This window comes from Lytechinus pictus, chromosome 3 (genome assembly GCF_037042905.1).
Source record: "Lytechinus pictus isolate F3 Inbred chromosome 3, Lp3.0, whole genome shotgun sequence".
Lineage (NCBI taxonomy): Eukaryota > Metazoa > Echinodermata > Echinoidea > Temnopleuroida > Toxopneustidae > Lytechinus > Lytechinus pictus.
Genome location: NC_087247.1, coordinates 29357474 through 29382176, shown reverse-complemented (window position 1 = coordinate 29382176; position 24703 = coordinate 29357474). Strand labels below are relative to the sequence as shown.

The 24703-nt window shown below is 36.8% G+C and overlaps 1 protein-coding gene across 2 annotated transcripts in view; it reads left to right on the top strand.

The window, feature by feature from the left end:
• Window positions 1-2905: 2905 nt before the first annotated feature.
• The window catches only part of LOC129257484 (cAMP-dependent protein kinase type II regulatory subunit), a 60270-nt gene continuing 38472 nt past the window's right edge, over window positions 2906-24703 (top strand). For both annotated transcript variants that reach the window (XM_064096770.1, XM_054895815.2), the window contains exons 1-5: window positions 2906-3526; window positions 6467-6502; window positions 11385-11437; window positions 12622-12705; window positions 20051-20092. In XM_064096770.1, the coding sequence (XP_063952840.1) occupies window positions 3319-3526; window positions 6467-6502; window positions 11385-11437; window positions 12622-12705; window positions 20051-20092 (423 nt within the window). In that variant the 5' untranslated portion in view covers window positions 2906-3318. The remainder of the gene's footprint in view (window positions 3527-6466; window positions 6503-11384; window positions 11438-12621; window positions 12706-20050; window positions 20093-24703) is intronic.

Sequence of the window (24703 nt, the reverse complement as noted above, 5' to 3'; positions counted from 1 at the left end):
AAGCGACAATTATTTTGAGAGAGCCAGATATTGCGTATCGGGCAGAATTTATCTTTAAAAAAAAGATGCGAGCGAGCAAAATTTTGACATTTTTATTACAAAAATCAAATTTTGGGATAGATTTTGACATGATATCCAGAAAATAAAATATTTCACCCTTCTCTCTTCCCATTCCCTTTTTTTTTGGTCTGTACGCCACAGACTGTGAACAGGATTCTTTTCGGCAGTAGCGTGAAGAGTAAAAAATGAAACGAGGGGCGCAGTATGGCGCATGTGCTAAAAAGTTGCTTAATATAAGTCCCGAGCGAAGCGAGCGAGAAAGAAAAGATCTTTTCATGAGAATCATTACTTTGAGATATTTTTTGACATTATATTCAGTAAATAAAATCATATCCTACACTTTTCTTTCTCTTTTCTTTCCTCCTTTTTGTTCTTGGTTGTAGAACTTTTTTGGACCATGGCCCAACCATTCCATAATCATATACGGCAGTGCTACGCGGTTGGGGACCGGGGCGGAGTCCCTGGAACTTTTTGATATCAAAGCCATTTTAAACCTCGCAGATTGCCGCAATTTTTAATCAAATCGCGGGTATATATACAACACATTTACTCATCCCAGTTGCGTAACTGAACCAAATATTTTGAGGGGGCACAATATAGCAAAGCGGGAAAATTTGTAAAAAAAATAAGCCGCCAGCGAGCAAAGCGAGCTGGAAAAAAAATGCCTATTGAAATTCCAATTTTTTACAAGTTTGTACCTCCTTGTTAGTTTTTTAAAAATTATGCAAAGCCTTTCATACGAATTGATAAAGAGCGAAATGATATTCCATTGATTTACAATGCTATGTATGTTTAAATTGTCACTTCCTACTCTATATTTTGGTGTTAATTGTTTCTGATGTTAGATATTTTGTATTTTGTATTTTTGATGTTGTTTGTTGTTGTTGTTCATAGTTATCTTGACATGTATTTTAAACTGCAGGGCGCCTTTGTGAAGCAGTTTTAAGAACTGAACAGGCCTACCCTGCAGTATAAAAAAAATAAAACAAAACAAAATAAATAAATTAATAAATGAATACTAATTTGTGACAGTTTTTTCCATTATATTCAGCAAATGATACATTTCATTTGTTCAATTCATTCCATTACGTTGTCTCCTATAATATATTCTAATTCCTCTTGGGTGTGGAACAAAGACCCCCACGCCTGCACGCCAGTGATAGAACGTAAAGCTTAATGGATATAGGAAGGGTCCCTACAGGGGCGTTTATATAGAGCCATTTGAAGGTTATAGATGAAGAGCCCCTACGTACTGCGTGGGGTCTTGTCCCTATATATTCTTCGTTTTCCAAATTATAGCTTTTGGCTAATTCCATAGTACCTTTATTTCCCGCTATCGTTTTATTCTTTCAATTTATTTCCCTTTCTTACTAAGCATACTAAGCATGCTGTTGCATTGCATAGGCCCATTTCGGAATTATTTTTTCTTTCTCAAATGTTCTTCTTTTGTTTCTTTCCCGCTTTCCTTCCTTTTCCATTAAAAAAAACATTTTTTCTTTTCGTTTTCTTTTCCCTTTTCCCTTTCCCTTTCCTTTTCCTCCTTTCCTTTCCTTTCCTTTCCTTTCCTTTCCTTTCCTTTCCTTTCCTTTCCTTTCCTTTCCTTTCCTTTCCTTTCCTTTCCTTTCCTTTCCTTTCCTTTCCTTTCCTTTCCTTTCCTTTCCTTTCCTTTCCTTTCCTTTCCTTTCCTTTCCTTTCCTTTCCTTTCCTTTCCTTTCCTTTCCTTTCCTTTCCTTTCCTTTCCTTTCCTTTCCTTTCCTTTCCTTTCCTTTCCTTTCCTTTCCTTTCCTTTCCTTTCCTTTCCTTTCCTTTCCCCCTTCCCTTTTTTCTCCCTCCCTTTTCCCAGGGGGGGGGGGGGGGCAGCTTGCCCCCCTGCCTGTTACGCCACTGCATAAGAAAACTAAACATAGCCACGATGATCATAATTATACATGTAACAGTTTTGAAATGGAGGAGGCTACTAAAAAAAAACCGAGCTTGTATATAGGGTGCAACCTTATAAAAAAAAATCCTATGTATATAGCTAGACCAGCCGGGGGGATGAGAGTTTTGTTTTGTCTCTGTCCACGTTTATTGTAAAAAGTGGGGAGGGGCTGTGCCCTTACTCCCCCTCCCACCTCCTACCTCCGGTTCCAGCGGCCCCTGCAATGTAGATAATACCTGCAATGTATGCCTATAAGGCTAAGCCTAAAGTGAGTAATTCTGGTAAAATGGCTTTCTATCAGGATGAATTTTTGTTGAGTGGCAGATTTGACACCACCTCTTCGGATAAAAGAATAAAAAGAGGCAGACTTACGGTCCATGGAACAATGAAAGAAAAGGTAAATTCATTATTCTTATTTTTATTTTATTTTTCTTCCTGCTCGAAAGTTGGTTTCTTTCCCGTCTCGTCTTGGAGTCTCTTCACGGAAAATTTATCTTTTTCTTTTTTTTTAATAATTATTTTAACGTGCCCTTTTATTCTTTGTATGTTCTATGATTTTGTTTTGATCTTGTAAATCTTTAGTAGATATTGTGATTTTGATGATTTATCTTAATAAAGAAGGCCTACTTAAATACATATTTAAAAAATCATTCTTTCTCATTTTTCCTATCCTTGATGTTTCGCTTCCCCCCCCCCCCTCTTTCTAAAATATTTTTGCCAAAACTATTGTGGCCCCTGGTCCCCGGTTCCGCCGGATAATGTCAATCTATTTCGGATTTCTTCACTCTGCCCCTTCCATTTTGGGAGTAGTTTTTCTAGGTCAAAAGGGTGAACTTGGCTGGCGCATCGCTCCCAGACTAGCTGGCGAGACGATTATCTGGCGCAACATTGCTTGCAAAAAGCGCAACGCGCCGTACGCAACGCACACACACACACCGCACCTGCACCATAGACACACACACAATTATTAAAAGTTCACGTAGTTTTTGTAGCGCAGCTGCCATCAAGTTTTAGCAGAAATTGGGTTGCCAACGTGTTTTCGCGGGTACCCTAGCGGGGTAGATCAGGCCAGCGCTAGATGCCGGTACGGTGTGTGGCTGGTTAACCGACCTTTTCTCGCGGGTGTTTTTCGCTGTCGGCTTTGCAGTAGGAACTGTGTTTATGTCTTGTTCAAAAGGAGGGCGTTTGAAACTGCAAAGCAGTGTTATCCAGGAGTAAGCAATAGTACGATTTTATAGACGCTTTAGAGAAAGTTTACTTTGGGTCAAGATCTTGCAAGGCTACTGCCTGGATCGGAGATTTTATCTTGTTTACGGTGGACATCTGATCACGGCACGATGAACTTCGAAATACCGGAAGGTCTCACCGACTTGTTGCAGGACTTCACCGTAGCTGTGCTTCGAGAAAAGCCCTCTGATTTAGTCGAGTTCGCTTCGACATACTTTGCTAAGTTACAAGAAAATAACATAAGTTTGGGTGGAAAACGTGGAGTGACTTTCACTGCACCAGAAGATGCAGAATCTGACATCGACGATGAACCACCAGGTAGATAAAAATGGGTTGAATATACATGTATATAGTTCTCTACCCGATTAGGCATGAAAAAGGCTAAATTAAACCAAACTTCATTATCATGTTCACATGTTTACATTATTACAGTGATCAGTTTGCTTAGCTTAGATCAATCTCTTTTTAACATGTTTAATAACAAGTGCGACACTACGCCTGACAGTACGACAATACGCCAGGCGGTGGCCTGTACTTATAGAGAAGAAGAAGAAGTGATGTGAAATCAAGATCTGGACTGATCATGGCCGAGATTCGAGAAATAGATCTAGGTTTTCTTAATTCTTATGGGGGGGGGGGGTAAAAAAATGCAAATGATTTGAACAGACTGTCTTTCTCTTTCTATATTTTTTAGTTAATAGGCTGAGTGGTAAATATTCTAAAGAGATCATTAAGATATCACAAATCTCACTGAAACAAAAATCTGTGTTTGCTGAACATATCTTAATTTTGCCGCCAGAATCGAATCGGAAGGGGTTAAACTAAAGCTACATGTACGCACTCCATTTCCATTTAATATCTTGCAAAGAAATTATTCATTTTCTTAAATGTGTTAATAATATTGTCGGAAAATAGATCTTACTCTCAAAGTCAAACTGCAAAGAGATGAAGTTTTCTCTGTATTTTGTGGTTTAACTGAAACTTTTCTCGTCAACAATATCTTAAGTAATAATCCTCCATCTTTTGTGGGAAAATGAATAAAACAAACAGAAGAGAAAGAAAGATTAAAATTCAAAAGTTGTCAATTTTAAGATTGACATATTATTGGCATGGCTGTCACTGTAAAAAAAAGGAATTCTAATTTCTTGCATTGTATCAGTGGTCCCATCCAGTATACATTTGTACACCTTTTGTCATTTCGTACGTACAGTCCTCAAACATATTTTTTAGGGTTGATAATTTCTCCTTCATACATGTAATGTCACTAAACTTCAGAGCAACCTTCTTAAGTGAATAATCAATATATTGATATGTCAAAAAAAGTATCCTTTTGTAGCCTTCGCAGTGTCCTTTTTTGATAGGTCATCTTTGTATTTCACCAGAGGTTCACTTTTCAGTATTTTGTTTTGTTGATAAGAGAGCTTTTTTTTCATCATTCTGTAATTTCATCATCTTGCAACCAAAAAATTACACGGGGGCGGCGGGCGAATTCGCCCCGGAAAGTCCAAAAAGAGCCCCGGAAAAGGGCTAAAAACATTCACACGAGGGCGACTGCAAAACTCATAATCGCCCCCGTCAACACTGTATATTTATGTAGCATTTCATGCATACGTACGTGATTGCATTTAAATTATACATTATATTGCATTTAAATGTGTACTTGTTTGCATTTGCGTGTGACCGCTTATATTACAATCTTGAGCTGTTTCCTACCGCGCACACCAATTGTGCTACAAAATCCCAAACTCATTGCCCGACTGCAGTTGCGAACATCACGTATATATGTACGTAAATCACCGCGGAGCTGCCCGCAGAGTCACACAAGCAAATACAAGATACAGTGGCACAATAACATTGCTCATTTCAGCGCACGCGAGTCCATCATAGGATCGTGTCAGCTAAGAGAACTTACCTGTGAATCTCTGTTTACGGGCGTGAATAGTGCATGTGGTACATGTGCTGACCAGCATCCCTTCAATGTGGCATACACACACACACACACACACACACACACCCTCACATACACACACACAGACACACCCTCACACACAAACGCAAAAAAGCCGCAAAATAGCTCCAGAAATTGTAGCCCTGGAAAGTGGAAAAAGAGCCCTGGAAAATGAAAAAGTAGCCCTGGAAAATGAAAAAGTAGCCCTGGAAAATGTTTAAGTTTCTCCAAAAAGAGCCCTGGAAAGAAAAAAAGTAATTTTTTGGTTGTCATCTTGACACATACATGTATGGTGTTTTGACGTTAATTCGCGCGTTACTTAATTTTGCGCTCGGTTGAATTACCATTGTGCTATTACAGATACAGATTACTGTTTTTTTATTACGTAAATGATAATGGAAATGATTAATGACATTGACAGTGCAATAAAATGATCAGCACTATTTGTTGATGCCATTTCAGTTGATCTCTGTTTGTGATGTTGGCAGAAAGTGTTTCTAATTAATTTGATATCTCTAATAATGTTCCATTTTACATACATGTAGTGTTTATCTGAGCATTTTACAGATTTAATTTCTGTGGTCATGGGGTACTGGCTTGCCTCCACACAGTGTATGCACTTTCTCCACTCTTTGGGGAGCACAAGATTTTCTAATCTCATTGAGGGCATCGAGGTTTTTTAGATTCTACTGGGTACCCATACACTAGGGTAGAAAGTGTAAACTAGGATTGATGCCTTGGCAAGGGATGCTACTGTACATGTAGGCCGGAGTTGGATTCGAACACATGACCCTTGATTACAAGACAAGAGTCTGAACCATGTACGCCACAATGCTTGTAATGTAATGCGTGTATCCCAGAGTTGCCCTGTGATTGAACATAATTTGCTCTAAAAGTATGTGATTGGTGTTTCATGAAGCTGTTTGTAAATTACACTGTACGAGCGACTTTTCAAATGATTGGTGACCCAATAGAAACTACATCAACACAAATGAATATCATCATTTTCCAAAAGAAAGGATCACATGTTGTTTGTAATATTGCTTGTAAGTCGTAACTTATAAGTTACCAGCGACTAGTATATTGTAACTTACGAATAGCTTTATGAAACGCCCAACAGGTAGTTCAAAATGTATGTGGCATGTCCTTTCCTATAACTTCAGTCTATGAAGCACCCCTTGCTCTCAGTCTGAACTGTACATGTATGTCCAATACATGTACTTTCTGTTGAAAGCTTGAAAGCTGCTGGTACCTCGGTAGTTTTGATATGATTACTAAAAATAATTATTTTCATTTTCTTATTTCGACAGAACTTCCCAAGAACAGATATGCCAGAAGGAAATCAGGTGAGAATATTTGTTTGTTTTTTCTAAGGAAAAAAAATGTAAACTGAAAAATAGAATACATGTATTTGTAAAAAGGTTCAGGGTTGGTGAATTCCCTGTAAAGTATGTGTGTCACATTTAAATACAGAGGCCCGTATTCTGAAGTCAGGTTTAAGTTAAACTCAGGTTTAAAGTTGTGGTTTAAGTATGGACAGCCAAAAGTATCAATTTTTTTATTAAGTTGTACGTTTCTTATGTTTGCTGTGCTATTTCCTGATTCATCGATGGTGAAGACAATAATCTATACATACTTCCTAGACAATTATGAATGATTTGAGAGCCAAATGAGCTGAAATATTATATCCCTTCTGTTAGTGATTTATGTAACAATTGACTGTCCATACTTAGACCACAACTTTAAACCTGAGTTTAAGTTAATCCCGACTTCAGAATACGGGCCAGAGCCTATAAACTTGGGTATCTGCTATTCATACGTGTACAACCTCCTTATAATTTTGTGAGCAATGCGCAATTTCTATTCAAAGATGGAGCAGGATTGAAATTAATCTACATGTAAGGACACCAAGGACATGACCTTTGATGCCCTATCGGCCCAAATTCACAGAGGGGTCATTCCATGTCAAATCACCAAAAAAAATTAAAATTAAATCATACCAATTCCAAATTTGCTCATATTTTGTATGTAGACTAATTGACATCATAAAAGCAGAAATTTTCATTTTTAGCGCTGTGCGCCTTACGGTTCTCACGCTATGACATATCCTTTTGGGGCATTTTTAGTCAAAATGGGTGTGGTCGCCCATTTTCTAACAGCCCTTGTGCGGTAACGGATGGTCTAAATTTTATGCAAGTGGCATCATTGGAAAGGGAGTAATAAAGATGAAATAAATAACATTAACATACTACTTTTTACATACATGTAGGAGCAATCTTGAATAAATTAACCTTAACCTTTTGACCTTGAATTCAACCTCGTGTATCCAATTATTTTTGGCCAAAACTCGACGTGTATAATATCCAATACCTTCTCAACAAAATATTAAATATATTATTTTTTGTTTGCTTTCTAGATGTTTTGAAAACTGGCATACATGATGCTTCCAGAAAATAGTGCAGTCCCACTCATAGGATGTACAGTACATGTAGAGTTGGATATTGCTATTATTGCTACATTTTATCTCCAGTTGTAACATGGAAATGTACCATTGTAAATGAAAATGGCATTGCCCTGCAAATTCACAAATTCAAGGCCTGCCGTGGAAACTGGACAGCAACACACCGTCTTTTCTTTTGTACCAATTGGTTACCTTGGTGGCTTGGTTTGTTCCAAGGACCTTAACCTGGAAGAAGCATATTGGTCTAATGAATTGGAGTGTTATTGGTACAATTAGAGTGTCATCCTTTGACGCTTAGGTTGAATGAACTATCAGTGAGTCCATTCTGCTATTCAAACTTAAGTCAACATCGCTTTTACCGTTCTGTCCATGGACAAAAAGCACTAATTCTAAATACACTCCAACTTTCCATCCCATCGTGATTAGATATGTGCCCGTTCATGTTTACTTTCACTATTTAGCCCAGAGCAGGCCAAAAAAGTCAAACAATTAAGTTGTTTGCATTGAGATCACTCCAGGTCTCTGGCTTATTTGTCTAATGGAATAATACAGCGCCAGAGTGCCACTTTATTGAGAAAACATAAAGGGGTTGGTTAGAAATGACCTGGAAGCCGTTTGAGAAAATTAAGTGATCAAACTCGTAGACTCTTTGTTTTTTCCCTAGACCCAGCTTTGTAAATAGAATTATGACAATCTCTTTTGAAGGTGCCTTCATTCTAAATTAAGATCATTATCTATAATAATAAAACAATCCTACTTTCAGATTTATGACCAATTATCATATCAGTTGTAAACATATGGGCCCCGTCTTACAAAGAGTTGCGATTGATCCGATCAATCACAACTATGGACGGCCAGCAAAGTCAACATCTGTTATGCGTGATTGTTCAAAATATTTTCTAAATATGATGTATATTCATGCATTCAATGTTTTCTAGAAAAATTGGCTGTGCTTCTCTTTGTTTACAAAAGACATTGTGCAAATTTCCTGTAAAAAAAATTATGACACTGATGGATTTCCAAAGAGTTACGATTGATTGGATCTATCGTAACTCTTCGTAAGACGGGGCCATGATGGTATGATAGGTTAAGCAACAGCAAGATTTATCGATATACAGTACACATACCTAAATAAAAACCACATCTTATATCCATACAGACACAAGCAAAATATATATATATTTTTTTATTTCAGGGGCTACTTTTTACAATGTTTTGCCTAAAATCTGTAAAATTGGAAAAGCTTTAACATTGCAGTGAAAGGGGATTTTTCTGGGCTCTTTCTTATTTTTGGCTGCTCTTGAGCATTTTGAGAGTGAAATCACCCTCCGCCGCCCTGTAATTTTTCCTGATTTGTCATGATTAAAAAAAAAATCCCCAGCTCATCTGAAAATAGGAATGAACAACAATTTGGTGTATGAAATGTCAATTTCAAAATTTTCTTTTGATTCACTAAAATAGTAATAAGTACGTAGTGATGTTGAGTTTACATCTTCCATCAGGAGTTAAAGTAGCCTATACATGTATTTTACACCACAAAAGGAATTAAAAAAGATTGTGTAACATCATCAGCATTTGCATACAGCTAGTGTTATTTTAAAGTGCGTACAACTTTGTTGTAAAAAAAGAAATAGGTAAAATCAATGTCCTGCTGCTTTGATTGGATTATTTTTTTACTCAAATAAGGATGGTTTTGAATGTAAATCTCAACCCCAACGTTGACACTATCATGCAGTAAAATTATTTTGAAGGCTTAATACTGCATACTGTATTGAATCAAATTACCAATATTATGTACATGTACATGTATATACATGTACTGTACATGTATAGCCTCATGTATTTGCAAAGAAAATTTGTTCACATGTGCAGTTCTAGGCCTTGCAATTATTACACAATTACATGTATGAAAGTACGTATACTGGTACTTGGAATGCTCAACTTGCCCCCATTTTGCAGAGCCCATACTGTAGGTTTGGAGAAGAAAAAATGGCTGGGTGATTATTGATTATTGGAAGGAAATGCGTCAGTGACACAAGAACCCCTTCGAAGGCACCTGGACTTCTTGAAAAACGATAGTAATGGGTACTTGAGAGGGTTGTACAGTACACAATGGAAGCCACTGGAGAGTCAGTTATTCATAGCATTTTGCTTCTGCATATTCATTGTAGGCCATACATGTATGTACATTATGTTTTTATACATTACATGTTGATCAATGATGAAAAGAAATATGAAAAGAACATGTGCAATAATCGGGGCACATATATTCATGCGGATGAGTTTTTACAAAAATAATATCAAACAACCACTGATAAAACTATTACTCAGGAATGATAGATATTTTGACTCGTTGAAATATAGTATGTACATGTATGACTGTAGTAAAAAATAATATTGTGCTTTGGTGTTTAATATTGCATGATTGCAACGATTAGTAATCTGATAAGTAAGTTTAAAAAAAAGCATTACCCCAAGTTTATACCAACTAAAATGTAATAAGGGCCGTCTGCACCAGCCCGAGTTTTCAAATTAGCGCGCTGTTTCTGATCCGGCAAATTATCCCGATCTGAACAATCTCGAGATTATTTGTAATGGAGACGCAATTATCGTGCTAGTTCGTAGGATTAATCTCGAGATTGCAATCCCAAGTCAACTTGGGATTATTTGCAAAATAGCACGCTATTTTACAAATTATCCCGCTAATTCGCAGGTGCAGACGCACTCTGGATGATTTATTCACAGCGTCAGACCATAATGCATCGATGCCTCGCTCGAGCAGGAATCGCTCTTCTTGCGATGGTGGAGACGGGGTTTCTTGAATCTCGAGATTTATTGCGAAGAGGGCCAATCGGGCTAAAATCTCGAGATTGCCCGAACTCGGGCTGGTGCAGCACCGCCTATAGAATGGAATGAACATCAAATTTCAAACCTATATCCCCAAGATGTTCATTCATTGATGATCGTTGGGAGTCTTCTTGAGTGCAATCAGTCGTCCCTGACTGGGCTTGCTCGTGCATTCAGGGGTGAAGACCAACAGCCAAAAGATGGTTGGTTAACTGTACGTGGTCAGGCTTGACTTGAGCTCAGTAGATCAAGAACTTGATGCTTCATTTTCCGTAATTGTGAGGGGATTTGAGAAGTAGATCTGCTACTCAATTCTATCATTGTAGGATATTAAGATTGTATTTAACAGCTCATGACATATAATGTAGTTTTCAATGTGGATTCATGCATATTTTTATAATGCCAATGACCAAGAAATTATATACATTACAGTACCTGATAAAGCTCAGTATTATGTTTAATAAATCCCTGTTGCAGGCAATGTATTATTTTTTTGATTTTCGGGCGCTACTTTTCGCAGCTTACTGCCTAATTCTGCAACATTGGATAATCTTTAACATGGCGATGAATTGGGCTCTTTTGAGCATTTTGAGGGGGTGGGATAAATTGCCTTAATTTTTTTACTTTAATTTTTTCTTCAATTGCAGTGTACAATGTAGGACATCGATGATATAAACCGTGATTTCAAGACCTCTCAATAGTATTTCTTACTGTGACAACTTTATTACATCTATAGAGCTAATAAACCAATGATCATGCGCTCTTTGTCCCAGATACAGTACATGTATCTTTAGTGTATAGACTGTGTACGTACATAGGCATGTACTCTGACTAGTCTTGCCAATGTTATGCCATTGTGAATTTCAAGTTACATATATGTACATGTACTGTTTATATGTTTCATTATATTTTCATTTCAGTTTGTGCAGAGAAGTATGATCCTGAGGCAGATAATGACACAGATGGACAAAAGGTGAGGATAATTTAAGCCATTCTTCCTTTTTCTTCAAAGATTGATTTCTTTCTCTTTTTTTCTTTCAATAATGATGATGTGACAAGAAAGTGTCATGCATCATATATTTCTGTTCATAACATTTCTTTTCAAACAGGTAGATAATGCGTGTAGTGACATTTAATGTCATATGATATCACTGTTCTCACATCATTATAGAAAGAAAGACAGAAAGATGTAAAGAAAGAAACAAACAATCAAATAAAGGAAAAAGAAACAAAGAAAAAAAGAAGAAAAACCACGGTTCCCAAGATAAGTTGCTGGGCAAGACTGACTGCATTCAATGATGAATGTAAATCATTAGTACAAAATAAGTTATGTGATGGAAGTGGTTAATTTGCCTTTTCAAGTTAGTAAATTTGATTGTGTAACGAGTTGTTTGTCTCACCCCGAATAATAATGAATATTACATGTACGGTGAGGCATATTGGGATACCTGATACGGGGCACAAGGCAGGTTTATGAATAGCCATGAGATAGCCTCTATGGCAGGACTATCACCATGGTTACGTATCAACGCACAAACCATCTTCGGATGCTTGCAGCTAATTCACAAAGCCATAGAAAAACATAACTCAACAAAAATATAGACTTAGATTTTCTTTCAATGGCATTATTGGAAAGGAATTTATCTTATGTCTGCTTAGGGTACATTAACTTTAAAAAAGGATTAAGATTGAAAAATGCATGTAGATTTTGCATTTATTGTATTTGGTCTATGATTGTAGGAATACATGATAACAAATACAAGAAAGAAGGTCGTCTAAATTATATTTAATGTTTGGAGAAAATGAATTGTATCAATCCTAAAAGAAAGGAAAACTGCTGCACATGTATGAAATGAAAATCAGCCATGAAAAGTTTTCTTCACACTGGGTTTGAAAATCTATAATTTCTTTATATTCTGTTGGTCTTGACAGCAAATTGAAAGATGTGATGAAAATAATTTGCAATTCAAGGTTTGTAACAAAAAATGACAATTTCATCAGCCGAGCATGCAGGCAACCGTGAAATCGACAATATTGATAAGCGTACATGTACATCTGCCTGCAGTGTTTCCAAGTCATCTTGGCTTTATGATAATTTCCACCTCTCACTTCCTGTAAATTCTGCCTCCCTTTTTTCTCTCCTTTGTCCAAATGCAGCTGGTCTACCCGAAGTCAGATGAACAGAGAGCGCGTCTTACCGAAGCTGTGAAAAATATCCTACTCTTCAGGGCACTAGATGAGGTATGGCAAAAAGAAATCTGAGCGTTGTGCATGTACACCCATACTTGTACTCTTATAAGTATCGTAATTGGTATTCACCAGCTTGTACAATGGTAACGAAGCATGACATACATGTATGCCAAATACAGTTTTTGTTTCTTTTCTTTAATAACTTTCACCAGAATTATTTTGAACAGTAATGTGGTATAAGAGCTTGTTGCTTACATATATGAAATAAACTAAATGATACCATATTTTCACTACCTAAATGAAAAAAAGGAAAAAAGATTCAGTAGCAAATTAGAGGACACCGATATGTAGTTTTGGATCGCATGGTTGATGGAAGGTTTATGGCATAGTTGGTGTTGGTTGTTATTAGACATAGAAACATTAAAGTATTTCTGCCTTGGAGCAGTGTTTTTAATCATACTTTCTTTTCTCGATTCTCAACTGAGCCAGTGTGAGTCGTACATCTGCTAAGGTGAAAAGGAATGCAGCGCGACTGATTAGATTGAAAATGGTAATTTGACATTTGTGGCTTAACTTGCAATTTGCATCAACTGCTTTTAATGTAATTTATTCCCAGTCTCTCTGTTTTCTCTTTTCCATGTAGAAAACACCTTCATATCTTGTGTCCGTTCTGAAATTAACTTGTCTTTTTACTGTTTTAAAATGTTTTGAAAGAAGAATAAAAGGGCTGTCAGATTGAAAGGCTTTTGCAAACAATAGTTTGTTTTAAACACATAAAAAAAAAGAACAAGCGCACGTTTTGAATATGCACTTACGATTGGCCAAAAAACCAAGTTGCGTTTGATTGCAACTCTTTCTACGACGCCGACGGCCCATGGTCTAACACTAGTCTTGGTGTGTAAACCCTTCACTTGAGTTAAAGGGTCTGAATGCAAAACCTACAATGACTTGTGGACTTATGGCCTGAATTTAAACAGCAAGGTTCATCTGTTGTAGTCTTTGTGTGGAGATCCACTTGTTAATCAAAGTTTCAATCAGGGTCTGTGCCTGCAGGCGAGTCTTAACTCTTTGTGGGCATTGCAAGACACTTTTTATTGTGAATTTTCCCAGCCTATTTATTGCATATTTTGGGGCAAGTAAAGTCTGAAAATTAATTTAATTGTCATACAAGATACTGGCAGATGCTAGTGATTGTTGGTCTGCTTCATGCAACAGAAAGTGTGAATTGAATTTCAATTAACTGCATTTGATATTGATATTTCAATTGAAAATTAATGTATGTTTCATTCAACATTCCCTTACTGAAGAATATTTTTAAAAAATAAATAAAGCCATGTGCATTTATTTTTTCTTGAGAATCATACTGTTGTTTACCTGGATGTTACACAATTTTAGTCATCAGATTCACATCTATTCTACATTAGTCAAAGTTTATGGTCAAGGATTCATGTGTTCCTATTTTGTTAATAAAGACAAAAAATATTACTTAACTGTAAACAGGGCTCCACACTAACCCTTTTTTTCTACTGGTCGAACCTGTTCATGTCGGACCAGTAGATACATGTAGCGAGTTTTTCCATATTTTACTGGTACGAACGTGAAATTTACTGATCCCCAAAAATAAAGAAAAAAATAAATACTTGAGTTTGTTTTACTGTCTTGTATTTCTTATATTGCCCCCCAGAAAAAAAATATATACACACATGTATACTTACAGTACACACACAACATAATTCATGAGAGCCATTTCTCAATTTTGAAGAGCCATTTATTATGTTTTGTATAAGTTTTTTTACTGGTCATGTCGGACCAGTAAATCTGGCTATTTCTGAAAAGTTACTGGCCCAACAGCAATTTCTGCTGGTCTGGGACCGTTGGACCGGTGCCAGTGTCGCGCGCTGCTGTAAAGATGAAATTGAAAATAGGGTATTATGTTGTGCAACAAGGCAATTCAAGACAACAAAATTATGAAATATTGTGTAATTCATTTCCACAAATTACATGGAGCTACTATTCTGTTTGAAGTAGTAGCATCTTGTAATATGTGTATTAATAAAAAAAAACTTATTGCCAGCTGTCTTTAATCAGGAAAGAAAATGGGAAATATTGATCGATCAGTTCCTGTCACCTCATTAATAGCGATTACCCAACTGCCCAGCAGCGCCATGGTAACAACATGGCTGCTTGCTTACACCAAACATTGCCATGGATTGCTATGGCTACTACATGTACAATGTATGTCTGGATTTGGAGATGGAAATGTTTGCTGCTCCTTTTTCTCTTTCTAGGTTTCAAATAATTTATCTTGGTACATGTACAGTAAAGTTGAAGTAAAGGAATGAATGCAGCAATAACCAATGTACATGTACTGTACTTGTAGTAATCTGTTCAACAAAAGTTTTTGTTAGGCTATTTTTATAGGAAAGAATGATTATATAAAGTTAAGAAAATCGCATAGAGAATCTATTTACATGTACATGTGGAAAAAAGGAATGAACTCGCAGAATATTTTTGGTATCCCATAATGAGCCACGCAATATATCATCAGGGTAATTCCTTTTTTTTTCACATTCAGGTTGAATTGATTCCAGGGCTATTATTCTGCCATATTAAAGTAGAATATTTATTTTCGAAATGTTCATGAATATTGATTTGGCATAGGCCTATATCTTGTTACGACTCTTGAAAAGATGTTCGCCCCAAAGCATACAATTCAGGAAATTTTAGAAGCAATTTGGGCCGTCATGATGGTGAATTTGTGCATTGCCCTCATGTATTTTTTTATGCTGAATAAGTCAATATCCTGGAGAAACGATTATTAAAGCAGATTTCAGCAGCAGAATTTTAGCAAACTACATACACTTATTTTTACCCTACAAAATCTGCTTCTTGTAATGTCATTCTCTAACTTTCTGAATGCTTGTCTGAACTGAAGTATTAACAACAAAGCTGCAAATCCAGTCAAATTGTATTATGTTCGTAAAGAATGGAATAAGCTCTTTCTGTCAGAAGAAACGCCCATCATTTCCAAATTATTGCATGTCGGTAAGCAAATTATCAATTCATTGGAAAGAAATGACAATATGTAGGTACATGTATTACTCCAGCCTTGAGCCATTGTTGAATTTTAAATTTGCTGCTAATCATATTGCACTGATAATGTACAAATTCACCTCTAGAGACCACTTTAAGAAATAAGATTCCTCATGAGATACAGTAAGCATAATTTCCTTCTTATACCCCTTTCATACTGCGCTTTTCCCCGGTGAACTTCGCCGGCAAAGTTCGCCAGCGAAGGGGAAAGTGTCCAGTATGAAAGGTACACCGGAGAACTTCCACGGCGAAATGGTTTCCCCTGCGAACTTCACCGGGGGAAAGGCCAATATGCAAGCTCACCGGGGAACTTCTCTGCTTAAATGACGTCAGAGGTCTAATTTCATATCCCCGAAATCCTCACGCTATATAAAGGTGGATGGCTGATCAATCCATAGAAATTTCTTTTATGAATAACAATATTTATTACAAAAACGTCTCTTACTGTACATGTACTGTACATGCTAAAATTGCACTGAAAATATTAGAATACTATGGCTACATGTATCTTTTTTTGTTGTTTTGCTTATAATCTTTTTGACACCTTTTGTAATCGGCTAATGAGTAACGTTATATGCTACATGAACATGTATATTGCAATATCAGAAAATAAGAATATTACTTCGCCCGAGCAAATTACATGTACCCATCGACTTGCGCCGGGGAAGAGATGTCTGTGCGAAAGGGCACATTTTTCTCTTCGCCAGCAAAAAAGGAAGAGGCCAATATGAAAGGGGTAATAGTGACTTAGTGACAATATGTTATCTGCTGTTGCTTGAATGATGTGTTTCTTCGTCTGTAACTGATTGTATCCATGGTCTACATGGGGAGACAAGTACAGTATGTTGAAATCTAGCCAACTTAATAGCGTTCCTCATCAAATTCAAATCAAATCAAGTGGAAGACTTTCTTTGGCTTGTGTGATAATGCAAAATGTAATTTGAGGCCAGTATTGGATAAGAAAATGTTATTTTCCTGTTGAATAACACACATACTTTATAATTATGTTAACTACATGTACAGTGCACAACAAATGCAGATTCACCCCATTTTTGTCTCGCCTGCATAGCAGAACAAGACTATAGACACTGCTTTTCCAACTACGACCTTGGCATCACATTGAAATCTTAATCAAGTTCAAGTTTTTGAAATGTTATCATAACATTAAAAGTACAGTTGTATGGACCTAGTTCATGAAACTTGGACATTGTATGTAAAGGTAATCAAGTATTACTGATCATCTTGCATGAGTTTCGGTTCACATGACCGAGGTCAAAGGTCTCCTAGGTGTTTTTTGTTAATATTCATCTATAGTTGTTTTCAATGTCAGCACTGCTTCTATATTGAATCACCTAATGCAGGTGACACTGCCAGAGGCATTCCACGTTGTTGTGGATGTGTTGTTGATGATGAAAACATAAAAAAGTGAAAATCCATAGTTTATTTTTTCGAAATAGAAATCTGAGAATAGTAATATTCCGAAAATTCACCCAATTGATTGTGGGCCCGGCAGCCACTGTTCAGCCCCAGATCGACAAGGCTCTATCCCTTAAATGTTAAATGCCAAACAGGGTTGCAACAAGTCCCTTGTTTTTTACTTTTGGTCTGACGCGGTCTGGGTTTGAACTCCCGACCTCTCGGATGTGAGAAAGGATGCTCTATCAACTGAGCCAACACACCAGTGTTGATGGTGTTGTTAATGTTGTTGCCTCAACAAGCTTATATTATGCATGCAACAAATAATAGATTGAGATCGAAAATGATGAGTTATACCTGCAACTGCAAGTCAGTTGCTTCTTATAATATTTTATTTCAACTATTTAGAGAAAGAAAGAAAATCCCTTAAATTTAGGGTGTGTAAATGCCAATTTACCATTAATAGCTCTATACATCAACATGTGCATGCAATACGATGAATTATAATCCAATCTGCTGAGCACTGACTGCAGTATTTGCTCTGAAAACACAGAAAGTATTGATACAGTTTTGCATGATGATCTGACATTTCATTCTGATTCAGTCAGGTGAGCGATACACTCAAAAGGAGAGCTCGATTGAATTTTTTAACCTTTGCGCAAAAAAGACCCTCCTCAGATGAATTCCACCTTTTTTATATGAACTTGTCTTGTTCTGGAGCTCCGGTTATTTCTGTTTGCCAATTGTAATCTGAGCAAACCTTGGTCAACAAGAGAAAAATACTGCTATGAGGTGAATTGGCATAGAATTCATGCTGTCTTCAAGTTCAGTTGACTGGACTGGCATGGTCAATATGTTCCTGATGACCTCAAAAATAAAAATCTTTGTATATTAAGTGACATACATGTAGGTATACTTATGTACTTGTATTTGATCAAAATATGTTATTTTGCTGTTTCTGAATGTATTATAGTGCAGAATACTGTGTTTGATCACCATCATAGTCGAAACAATATTGTAGTAAAACATGGTAAAAAAGGGGAAAATATTCTCCCCTCCATGCTTATTACCTCAGAACTGCCTTTCGTGTGTCAAATGATATTATTCTTGAATATTGTTTGGGAAAAATTGGTTATAGGAGGGTGGGGGAGGGATGGGATGGGTTTAAGAGTAAAAGGACCTACATGTACAGTATATCCTTTTCCAGGGGTTTGCCCTGTTTTAACCTGCCTATGTTACTGTATTTTTTATTTGTAGAGTGTACAGTAATGTGTTACAGAAGAAATAATGGTTCTCAATGGGAATACATGTACTGTCTAGCTTTTACCCAAAATGATGTATGATTGGGGAATCACATGTAGATGTGAATGATGAGTCACTTGAGTGCCTGAGTGAGTAACAATCTGTTGACTCTTGAAGACAATTTATGAGTTACCGATGAGAAGACCTGCATCTTTAGTTCCTTTCCGAGGGACTGAGTGACCTGGTATTACAGGAACTCTTGCATTTAGACTTGGGTTTTTGAAACCTGTGGCTTTTTTTACTAACTGAGTTTACTTCACAATGAATGCCTCCTCAAATCTGAAGAGGGGTAAAGCCTAGTATGGTCATGCCTTTGTTTGACTTATGCACCCCTTTCCATAAATTAATGGATGCTGATCAAATGTGGATCAGATGTGATCATGAAAGGTTGAGGATCAGAATATGCTGCATTAGGCCTACATGTACATGGATATTATGAGTGCAGTTCTTAGAACTCGATCAGCACTCCATATCTTTATTCAATTTTAAGAATGGGATTCTTCAATAATACAGTTTTTCACACATTCAGGCACTGCCCTGAAATACCATGATTACATGTATGTTTCAAATCATTTGCTCGCTGGACTTGTTAAAAATAATAAAGACTATTTCAGAATTCAAGAATGCAATGTATACTGCAGATTCGCATTCAACCCGAACGACATGTATTTGAGGGTGAGTTCATGGAAGGGGTATTACAAATCTGGGGCAGGGGCTGTGGGTGGGGTGGCCTTTGGGATTCATTTCATTAGAGCGAACTTTGCTGCTCTTGGTGATGCATTAATGGACTTGGAGCAAAGAGAATTTCATTAGTTGAGTGATGCGTACACATGCAACAAGTTAAACTCGTCCTGGAGAGGATTTTTTCTAAGTTTTTGTGCTTGTCTGCGTGGGTGTGCATGTGGTGTCTGTGCGTGTGTGTATGTGAGAGAGCTCTAGAGAGATACATGCAAAGAACCAGTATTTTGTACCTGTGTAACAAATGGGATAAGCACATATAGTTTAATTACCGGTAGGTGTAGTTCGTTCAAATGTACATGTAGCATAATGAGGGGGAAAATGGGCATATTACTTGTACATATGTACATGGATGGGCCGAGAGCAATTAGCTAATTGGGTTTTACCAAACTGGAAATGTCTTGCAAGTTGCATGTATTTTCTTTTTTCATACTAACAAAGGTTTAACAAGTCTTGATATTAATACTTCAGTAAGTAATTTCTGAGAAAGTGTGTTTCTCTATTAGCCATACACTGTACATTATATACTAGAGTTTATTCCCATCTTTAGTAGATAGCAGTCATGTTATAAATAATTTTTTGCACATTATGATTTTTGTTTTACTTGATGGTGTGTGCTGGAATTGAAATGAAAAGAAGTCTATTGACACAGGATACATAAATAATCAAATAAAATGCACCAGAATATTGCTACATTCGTGACCAGAAAGGATTCATACATGTAGATTAGTTTGTCATTGAAACAATAAATTATTTCCCATTATTTTCACACAGGCTATGTTATTTACTTTTGCCCATATATCTCTTTTGTTCATGATAAGTTATTGTCCTTTTTTTTACATTTCAGAAACAAATGCAAGAGGTCATTGATGCAATGTTTGAGAAAAAGGTGAGTAAAAGATTTCACATACCGTAAGTAACGGACTATAAACCGCACCCCCAACTTTGGACTAAGAAAAAAAAATCATCACACTCTTTTTCTAAAAAATCCTTCTCACATTTACATGCATATTTGAGGTACCAAGAAATGAAAACTAAGTTAAAGATGTCAAAGTATCAAGAGAGATTACCGGTATACGGAAATCTGCTGTTCTTGATCAATTCATCTACAAATGATAGCAAGAAAGAAAGGTTCCGACATTATTGGCCACTTACACACTCACCTCACAGTATACACACACAGCAATGACAGCATGCACTGCTGTTCTTGTACAATTATGCTACACTACTGACAGCTACCGTGTCTTTCCTGGCGTAGGAGAGGAAGAAACATTCAATTCAATTCAATTTATTTTTCATTCTTCAGCATAATACAAATAATTACATGATAGATCAATTCAATTTGAATAAAAGCATGAACAAAATTCAACATTGAATAAATAATATACATATTCAATAAGTGATTCAAATATAAATTAACATACATGTCAAATTTAAATCAATATAATCAATATAATTAAATATAATTAAATCAATATAATCATATATCATGAGAAGAATGGAGCGGTCCACTTAAAAAAGCAAAGCTTGTAAAATGTGTACCCCTCAAAAAGTTAGGATAGAAAGAATATTGAAATATACATTCACATTTCCCGCATCACAACCTCACTATCATTTTCAGAATCTGTCTAGCATTCAATGTCATAGCATGAATGTTAGATACGGGATTACAGGAAGGTTCAAGAAACAAAGAAATTCACATTTTTTTCCAGTTTTTTTGTCTCACCTGCATAGCAGAGTGAGACTATAGGCGCCGCTTTTCCGACGGCGGCGGCGACGGCGGCGGCGGCGTCAACACCAAATCTTAACCTGAGGTTAAGTTTTTGAAATGACAGCATAACTTAGAAAGTATATGGACCTAGTTCATGAAACTTGGCCATAAGGTTAATCAAGTATTACTGAACATCCTGCCTGAGTTTCATGTCACATGACCAAGGTCAAAGGTCATTTAGGGTCAATGAACTTAGACCATGTTGGGGGAATCAACATCAAAATCTTAACCTAAGGTTAAGTTTTTGAAATGTCATCATAACTTAGAAAATATATGGACCTAGTTCATGAAACTTATACATAAGGTTAATCAAGTATCACTGAACATCCTGCATGAGTTTCACGTCACATGACCAAGGTCAAAGGTCATTTAGGGTCAATGAACTTTGGCCGAATTGGGGGTATCTGTTGAATTACCATCATAACTTTGAAAGTTTATGGATCTGATTCATGAAACTTAGACATAATAGTAATCAAGTATTACTGAACATCCTGTGCAAGTTTCAGGTCACATGATCAAGGTCAAAGGTCATTTAGGGTCAATGAACTTTGGTCAAATTGGGGTATTTGTTGAATTACAGCCATAAATTTGAAAGTGTGTTGGTCTAGTTCATAAAACTTGGACATAATAGTAATCAAGTATCACTGAAGATCCTGTGCGAGTTTCAGGTCACATGATCAAGGTCAAAGGTCATGTAAGGTCAAAGAACTTTGGCCACGTTGGGGGTATTTGTTGAATTGCCATCATATCTCTATAAGTGTATTGGTCTAGTTCATAAAACGTGGAAATAAGAGTAACCAAGTATCACTGAACATCTTGTGCGAGTTATAGTAGTTTTCAAAATCAGCACTACTGCTATATTGAATCGCGTGATGCAGGTGAGACGGCCAGAGGCATTCCACTTGTTTACAGCTTCGTGCCGTCTCTCCTGTGGTGGTATCTTATGAAAAGCAAATAGGAAAGAAAAAATAAGCATGGCACGCACGCAGGCAGTAATTTCGTAACTTCGGGGGAGGGGGGTAAAATGAATAGCGCCAGCTTAAGTCGCACAACACATGCGATATGCAAGCTATCACTCTCGCTCGGCTGTGACAAAATATTACTGAGTATGATTGGCGTCTGTTTGAACTTAGCCAGGGAACTTCGCTGCTTTGAATCAATGACTTAAGGATAAAGTCAGAATTAGTGTCATGAAGGTAGGTGGGTTTGTTAATCAAACTTTTATGGACAATATTTGATCAAGATCGTAATAACCGCTTCCCATTACCTGTGGCTCATACCCCTCTAAGCGACATTGCCCCAGGTGGCTACGCCCGGCCACTCGATGTGTTGTGAACTGGCAGACGTCTACGGTACATGTTTGGAAGGGTTTACGACGGGCTGCTAATTATTATTTTCTTGAGTCTTTCTCTGGCCTTGTCATCATAACAGACATCAAATATCATGTTACAGTAGCTATAGATATAAAATAAACCAAAACCGATTTCCCTGTGAATAACCTTCGTTCAGGGGGAAATGGACTTGGTTTATATTTAGGCCGAGTCTGGCTCAGACCTATCACCGTAGATAAACCGCACCCCTGACTTTTGCTTCTATCCTGCCGAGAAAAAGGTGCGGTTAATAGACCGTTACTTACGGTATACATGTAGAAAATGTATGATGAAACAAAATCTGTCTATTAAAATGCCTTTTAGAAGGGTTTAATTTGTCAAGTTTTAGCAAGTTGCATTGACTGGATGTAAAGATGTCTCCAACAATTTAAATTTTTTTGTTTGTTTTGTCATGACATATGAAGTGTGTAAATGTATGGTTACTGTGCTTTATACAGATTTCTTTTAGAGTTTGGGAATTAGCCAGTCTAGTACTGGGTCTGTAACTTTAACACCTCTGTGATGACAATATAATATTATCACACAGTTTTGTACAGAGCTACATGTACATGTAGACCTGTGTATGTGAACAAGGTTTCATAGTACCGGTAGCAGTCATAGAGTTAGATTTTTCCCCTTTAATGAGGAATGCTATGTAGTATACCACAGATGCCAAATGTGAACATGAGTTTAGTCATGCTGAGTCGGAGACAACATGCAGATATCAAGGATCGGTAATGTCACACAGCTCATGAATGCATGAAGGTGACTCGCCTTACACCGGCCCGACAAATCTCCTGCAAGGTGAGAGCAGACGGCTAGCTTAGCGTGAAGATTTATCGAGCGTAATGGATAGTGTGAATATGATTATTAGATTTGAATCGTTGGGGTGGAAAATTGATGGAGAATCTTGAAGGAAGGCTACTTAATTTTCTAAGACTGATTGGATGCACTTCCCAGTTTGACTTGTTGATACATAAATAAACAAATTCATTTTATAAATAAGGATATAGTAATTGGATTTTGTGAGTAATCCCTCATCTTTTTAATACTGTTACAATTTTGTCGGGATATATTTTAGTTCATGAAGAAATTAGTTGTAAGAGAGAAAGAGGGGGGGGGGGGGTATTTCCCTCATTCTCCCTGCATATTAATTGGAGAAGAAAAAACATGTTTTTAGAAGAACTTGGTCTACTTGATCTTAGTGACCGAACACTGGATATTAATTTGTCAATATCTGGTTATGTTTCTTAGGGGCATTCACATTCTACATGAATAGCAAGGAGAGACCAAACGTCTATATTTACTATGCCTTTAAATCATCCAAATTCACCCGAAAAGCTATCATCACATGCAAAAATGAGAGCAATACAGTTACATCACTGTCTATATCAACATGAAAATTGAGACTGTGAGATCAACAGCATACATAAAAGCAAGGAACGAGCAAGACTGAGATCAACAGCATACATAAAAGCAAGGAACGTGCCCAGGCAGGGATTGAACCAAGTATTACATCGGGTGTTTGCACTTATCCCACCCCGACATTGACATTCAAAGTATGTTGGGGGGCACTGTGGGGGGATCTCCTCCATTTATTTGTTGACTGATCACAGTTCAAGTCTTGATGAGCAATGCCAAACAAGTGATCTGTCCGTCCATAGCAGTTGAAGAAATGCCTTAAAACAGGAGCATGGGGAAAGAATGGAGATAGATTCCTTTCACAATGGGTGATCTTTCCCCCATCTAGGCCGTAGCAGACATATCCAAATTGTCTTTCCAGCTGCAACGCATGCTCTTAAATTAAGACAAATGTGTACCGTGGGTCAACAAAGGACAAATTCGCATACATGTTTTGAATTCTTAGGATTCAGAATACCTTGGTTGACTTGACTGTGCCAGTAATTCAAATTATTTTTGGGTAGATGAAGGAATATTTTAGTCATAATTTATTGAAACAAGATATTAGATTGGCAAGTATGCAATACATTGAAACAGACAAGCAACATACATGTACCTCAATTGCTTTCCCTTTTCCCTTGTATTTTGGATTCACTTTTTTAAAATTAATTTAATTTCAAAGCAAGGCTTAGGTCAAATAATATAAAAATATTAATCAATTTCCAATCCATTTGATTTTTAGATCAAAATTACCACTAACCACAAAAAGGTCTCCAAAATATGTAATTTAGCATGTTATAAATACTCTAAGTGAAACATGAATGATTGTGGAATTTGTTTGGATAAGAACAACACAAGCACAACGTGTGAAGAAAAGCTTTTGAATTCAAGTGAGTTAGCCATGCCATGTAAACAAATTTAAGGGATTCCTGCATTAAAAGGCTTAATCATTAACTGA